We start from the raw sequence: 6,721 nt of genomic DNA, 5'->3' as shown, positions 1-6,721 counted from the left end.
ACTTTGCAATTCTAATGTGCACTTTGTCTAGATCCACTGTGGCTTTTCGACCATCTTTCGACATAAAAACTGTCACATTTGGCATTGTGTCTACTTTAACGGGGGCTGTACTACGCTTGATCATTGATGAGTTGACGACGTCTTTAGTTATTCTTCAAACTGATTTGTTTGTTAATTTCAAATACTTATAAATGTGTAATCGTGTGTTCGCCTCGAATTTCCTTGCGTGCGTGAGCTAATATAATATTATTGTGTATCTAACAGAGAGGTTATCTAATAGTTACAACAACTAAATAGTTTTACAAATTTTTTTCTTACAAGTTTCAATTTGCAATAAGGCCATCAATGTATTACGCAAAGATTTGTATAAGGATCCTTCTAAACCTCTCCTTTAGTGAAATGAAGTAAAACTCGGCTATCAAAGGATATCTACCAAATTTAATTGTTATGGTGTTATTCGTTTGTTTACTGTTTTATAATTACCTTGATTTTTCTTCTTCTCTTCCTGTTCATTGCGCCCCCCTGCTGAAAATCAGTTTCGAGACAAGCCCTGGCACGGTCTTGATGTATGCTGAGCGGGTGTCTTTTTGTCAGAGGGGCACAAGCAGCTATCTGTCCATTTGTGTATCTCTTTCATTATGTACCTATGTCTTTCCTGCTTGTATGTCTTTCTTTCAAATAAAATCTATTCTATTCTATTCTATTCAATATTGGTGGGAAGGGGGATGCTGGTGTTTGTCGCGGGAGGAGGTGCGAAATTTTTGACGCCGCGGCGCCGAATTTTACTGCTCGCGCTCGCGCAACAGTTCTCGTTCAACAACCTCGTTCGCATCGCAGTCGCACTCATATGAGAATGATGAGAATTAAAATTTATGTTCACAGCGCACCCGCCCACAACGTGTTTTCTCTAATTTTGATCATAATTATTCGGATTACGATCAGTGAATCGATTATTCAATTGAAATTCCCATCTTATTGACATCTCCCATTCCATCCAAACATCCAATCCATTTGCCATTATGTATGGCACATCACTAGAAACAAAGTGTGCATGGGTTGAAAACTTGTATTTTGCTGTGTTTTCCTTTATTTCGCCAAAAACCGCTTAATTCTTAGCAAAATTGCATAAGAAATGACTGCAGAAAACGAACGTGAAATATATCACAAGTTAGAAGCAATGAAAGAGATCAGGTACTTCAGTTTTTCAATAAAATCAGTCAAAAAGCTTCTCTACTTCGCACCTGTGGACTCGATCAATAAACACTTGACACCGTTTTTATTTCGCTTTGTGTTTTTAACTCGTTTCTAAAGCTGTATTTTAGGATAGTTTATTATCGTATAGATTTCAAACTTAACAATTATTCTCGACATGATAGCTCAGAGCTTTCTTTCAAAAAGTTTTGAAGAGATGTAAGGTCAAGGACTCAGATTTCTCAGATAAATTCAATAAAATTAGAGTAATTTTAAGTACCTACATGACATAAACTTTTTAGCTTAATGTCGTAAGTTTAAATAATTGTAAATTTAAATTTTCAGTACTAAATAAATAATGAATAAAATAAAAATGGTTGTAGGTTATTCATAATTGGCTTATTTTGTCTCAACAACTGATAATGTACTAGCACTCATCATAACTTGGTAACTTCATTTGGATTGAAGCATTTCATATTAAATAATATAAAACAATTGCAGAAACAAAACTATAACACTGGAGCGGCTAAAACGGAGCATCCTGAATGAAGTCCGTAGCGGGGACCAGGAGGGCCGCTGCCTCGCGCAGTACAAGCGCGAGATGGAGCTCCTGCAGCAGGAGAAGATGAGCCACGTGGAGGAGCTGCGCCAGATACACGCAGACATTAATGCAGTAAGTTTAAGACTGGAATCTGTGAATTTTCTTACCAATCTTTATTGTTTACAACAGTTTTAGTAAATCAAATTTTTTTATTTCATATTGTATGTGAATACTTAATATGAAATGTGTCTTCCTGGGAAATGATAGGAAGTGTACATCTCACAGAGCAGGCCCTATAAATAGCCTGTTTGTTTTTATAGCTCCAAGCTTCATTGTTCCAGCTGGAGCACTTGCTGTGTTTATTTGTGTTGGCAGAGTGGCCTCACTGTGCATTAGAAAGCCAACATACAAAAATAAAACGTTTTAGTTATGCCTCGACTTAAGATGCTGACCTTTTCTTTAATTTTTTTAATATAATAATGCAAAATAATATTTATTAATTAAGATAGCTTAAATTATATTAATGTGGCATTTTGCATACTGGGTGGCTATGCATCGGTTGACAGGTTAATTTCCCGAACATATTTTATTATTGTTTGTATCGGTCTGGATGTTCTCTATGAAAAAATATAACTAATATTAAAAAATCTTTAACCAATAAAGATTTAAGACTCTTAATACCCACAGAACAAGCTTTGGTCAGTTTAGGAGCAGACGGCGCAGCGTACGAACGTTAAAGAATATGAATGATCATGTTTGCAGATGGAGACAGTGATAAAGCAAACGGAGGAGAGCATGACGCGCAAGCTGTCGACGGCGTCGCGGCTGCACGAGGACTACCGGCCGCTGAAGGCCGAGGTGGACCTGCTGCGGCGCCAGTGCCTCGGCCTCGAGCGCCTGCCCGACCTGCACGAGGAGGAGGGCTCGCCCATCACGCCCGAGTGAGCACCCGCGTCCGCCATGCTGATTACTGATGCAACCAATACGAATATTCGTATTCGCCGAATAGTAGACATTAACCGAACATTCATATTCGGTGAAATAATAATTACGAATACGAATGCCTACTTTTTTAAGATTTTGTCACACACGAGTGTGTTTCCGAACACTATAGCCACACCGACACGATGGGAAATCCCCGGTCAGTCAGTATGTAACAAAGTAGTAAGTAAGTTCTCTTCCGGAATTTGACAGTCAATAGCAGGTCGATTGTACAAGTATTTTGTTTTGTGATTAGTTACAAATTAAAGTGATACGATAACATAAAAAAAACCGTAACCGTCGTATTCGCCGAATAGTAGATTTAATATTTGTATTCGTAAAAGTAGTATTTGTTGCATCACTATGCTGATCGGTGGACTACATTTGACCGAAAGTAGCGCTTGTTAGAAATTGTTAGCGAAATGGCAATCGCCATGGCATTTCATGGCAACCGCCGAAAACATGCTAAAGTTTTCGAGGACACGTTTGCTAACTTCAAAAGTGACGTTTTCCCATATTACATTTTTTAGCAGTGTTAGGTGGTTATCATCACACTGTGCCGCGCTCCGCCGCGGAGCGCGTGATTTCATATAAAAAAACCCGCGCGCAGACGCGTTGTCAGTGTGTTGTGCTGCGCGTGTTTGCCATACAAACTGAGGTACTTGCATACAATGATTAAATCTGTCGTCCCGCGTACCGCGGCGGAGCGCGGCGCAGTGTGATAACCGCCTTAGCACTTCTGGCTAAAATAAATGGACGCAGTTTTTCTTACTAGCGCTATTTTCGGCCTAACGCCCCCGACGACGCAGTCTGTCTGGGTCCAATGAGTACTGATGACCTGAAATTTTAAAATCAAACCAAACTTGATTGAATTAAAATAGCAAATCTAGCTCAAAAGTCTTTTGAACGAGCAAATGTAGGCTACGGTAGAATTTTAGAGTTCAGATATGCGCTGAGTGCTGCCTTTTTTTGAAAAACTTTATTATAGAGTATTAATTTATTTAATGAATGGTGTTTCGCAGCCGCTTCCCGCCTCTGTCGGCGGCGCCGGCGCGGCCCGCCGCCTTCCTGCCGCCGGCGCCGCGCAAGCCGCCGCCGCCGCCGCCCGCGTTCAGGTCTGCTCTCGACCAAGATTTCCTTACCGTCTCGCTGAGGTTCGCTTTCGTTATGTTTTCTTATAATTTCCCCCCGTAACCCTCAACCTGACCCTCGCCTCGATCCCACCCACACCTCTTTTTGTGTGCACTTTATTTTTTTTTAGTCATGCACAGCATTCCTATGTTGTTCATTTAATCGTTTGGTTGTTAACATTCTTTTGCATCGTTTAATATTCGCCACGTAAACTTTTTATTGCATTTATTTTAACCATAATCGATTCAACCGCCGATAGGCCTTTAAGCGGTTCACGTTCAAATGATGATGTCACAACGGCTGATATGTTTCTAACACACTTCCGATTTAAAGTCATCGATTCCGTCCGTACACCCGCTCGCTGACCGCGCACGTGCCCGCAGGCAGCAGCCGCCGCCCATGAAGTCGTGCCTGTCGTGCCACCAGCAGATCCACCGCAACGCGCCCATCTGCCCGCTGTGCAAGGCCAAGAGCCGCTCGCGCAACCCCAAGAAGCCCAAGAAGAAGTAGTCGCCGCCGCCGCCGCCGCCGCCGCCTCCCGCCGCCCGCCGGACATCGCGCCACACATTATATGCACGGCCTCCTGCTCCGCCGTTAACAGTTATTTCGGATCTATCCACCCGATGCCGGCGTGAAAAGTAGAGATGGATAGATGCGAACACGAGAAAACGGCGTTAGAGCAGGACGCCCCGCTAGTCAGTTTAGTGAGGTCTAGTGAGGTTCAGTGGACTGTGGACATGTATTGATCAGTTAATATTATTTAATTTACTGCCGTTGATCGAAGGTGGAGACTGGAGAGAGATGTATAATATTGGTGGGATTATTATCTTTCACTTTCCAACCATTATCCTTAGGTACAGCGTCTTGTATCGTGATGTGGATTGGATGGAGCGTTTGAGTTGACCACCTGGTCTAAATATGTATGTAATTAGATTTCTTATTCATAAATCGTTAGTTGATTTATGCATACCTAGTCCCACTAACCATAATCTCACGTCAAATATTTGTGGCGCAAAGGTAACATTTTTTATTTTCTACCCAAAGCAAAGATGAGCTTATTTTTCAATTCCAATACTAAAGACAGACAAAATAGACCATGTCTGTCTTTTTAGATTTGTACTTTAGTGTATTTTGTAGACACTTTCGTCTACAAAATACACTAAAATTATCATTATCAATTTCGTCAAAAACCATTTTTTATTTGGTATGATATTACTAGTCTTCACGGGCTGATCGATTGTATTTATGGATTAGTGGTACGAGTGAGATTAAAACTGTATTATAGTTATTTAGGTAATGTTATAGTGCCAAACGGTTAAAGGTTCTAAACTAGAGTGTGTCGATTACCTGGAGCTGAAGAATTGACCTAGCAGCGTGAGGGCTTCTGGACTCGTTGAGCCAACGAACACGTGTGTTTAGCAAATTGATAAAGTATTAACTTGAACGTTTAGATAAGAACCACTTGTAGATTTTGTACATAAACTACAGTGATGCGTAGATGTAAGATGTGATAGCAAATTATTTAAATATGCGCACATTGAAGTGTGTTTTGTGCCCAATTTTAATCTTAAAGCTGTTGGACACGGGTAGCGCATGGAATAGGCTAAAGTTTATCAGTGATAAACTGTATCTGTATCCCCTTTTTCATAAAAACTAAAACAGTCATAACACTGTTAGAATAATTTTAAGCAGAACTGGGAAAGTAACGTTTTGAATGAAATCGTTTTTAGTTAAAACAGTGTTACAAATTATTTACTTGTTTTATATGTTAAGATAAGGGGTATTCATAAGAGTTACACATAAGTAATTTGGATTTTTTTCTAGGATTGCTTGAGGTTGATTGATGAAGTCTTATATTTATTCTTTTGTTGGTTCAAACTAGAATGATGTTGGTTTTAAGTACTTTCTGTACTTAAGTTTTGTTAATTACAATGTACAAAATGTGGAAATGTCGTATATTTTGTATGACGGAAACGTGAAGCCGTATTTCTCTGCTTAGACGTAAGTAACGCAAGTGTAAATAACAGATGCGCAGTTATTATAAGTGTGAATAGTTTTGTTTTTACAATACAAACTCTGTCTCTGTCATACATAGTTTTATTTTAGGTTAATATCGTTGAAACTCCCGAACAGCTCTTTGGCGTGTCGATGAATCATTGTTTACCTCACTATTAGCGATCATCGCCCCTCCCCAATTAATTATCCTTAGTCTGTGTTATGAAAATATCACTCTTTGGTAGGTAGAGTTAACCTTCCGTTTTGAATATGTTTTCTACTGCGTTCGGTCAATTTTTATTCATTCGAGGATTGGTCTCGGCAGGCCGAGTCGGCGGTAAGGGTGGACTGCTCCATAGGGAAGGTGTTTAGAAATGGTAAAATGAAGTTTGGTCATTAAGTATGCTTTTAGGTATCTCTCCAATAGTTGGACCACAGATAACATAATACTAGTGCAAGTTGTAGCTTTACCTTCTTATAGTCGCTCAAGAGACTTAAAAGATACTTTGATATTTGGAAAATTACATAGATTTGAAGGTCAGACATCTGTTTGTTTGAGTATTAATCATCAGCAGAATTGATGATTATGTTTTATTGTTTTGCACACATTAACATTACATTGGTGTGGTGTCGTGTTGCATTCTGCGTAAGTTGTTAATCACCGAGGTATCGTGTGCGGCGCGTGCGCCACTTTCGAATATCACTTGTGAACTCACTGATAAATAGTAGCTGGCGGGTAANTGTTACGGCTGTTTAGGCTCGCAGTAAGGGCGGTCTTGAGAGTTCGGTGCCACCGTTCTACAATTCCATTGGACTGCGGATGATATGCGGTAGTTCTTGTCTTCTCTATGCCAAGTAGTTTAGTGAGTGATGTGAAAAGTT

The 6,721-nt window shown here is 40.1% G+C and overlaps 1 protein-coding gene across 2 annotated transcripts; it reads left to right on the top strand.

Annotated features, from left to right (window-relative positions):
- Positions 1–1,029: 1,029 nt before the first annotated feature.
- On the top strand, positions 1,030–5,932 carry LOC114351863 (zinc finger C4H2 domain-containing protein). 2 transcript variants are annotated; one of them, XM_028303208.1, is made up of 5 exons: positions 1,030–1,191; positions 1,693–1,864; positions 2,495–2,673; positions 3,736–3,828; positions 4,228–5,932. In XM_028303208.1, exons 1-5 carry the CDS (start codon positions 1,133–1,135, stop codon positions 4,352–4,354), a joined length of 630 nt encoding a protein of 209 aa, XP_028159009.1. In that variant the 5' UTR covers positions 1,030–1,132; the 3' UTR covers positions 4,355–5,932. The 2 variants fall into 2 exon arrangements, with proteins under 2 accessions (XP_028159009.1, XP_028159008.1); XM_028303207.1 differs by having other exon boundaries at positions 3,736–3,867.
- The last annotated feature ends 789 nt before the right edge of the window (positions 5,933–6,721 follow it).

The sequence above is a fragment of the Ostrinia furnacalis genome, unplaced genomic scaffold (genome assembly GCF_004193835.3).
Source record: "Ostrinia furnacalis isolate ACB-3 unplaced genomic scaffold, ASM419383v2 OfSCF1217, whole genome shotgun sequence".
In the NCBI taxonomy this organism is placed as follows: domain Eukaryota; kingdom Metazoa; phylum Arthropoda; class Insecta; order Lepidoptera; family Crambidae; genus Ostrinia; species Ostrinia furnacalis.
This window is presented reverse-complemented; position numbering and strand designations above follow the sequence as displayed.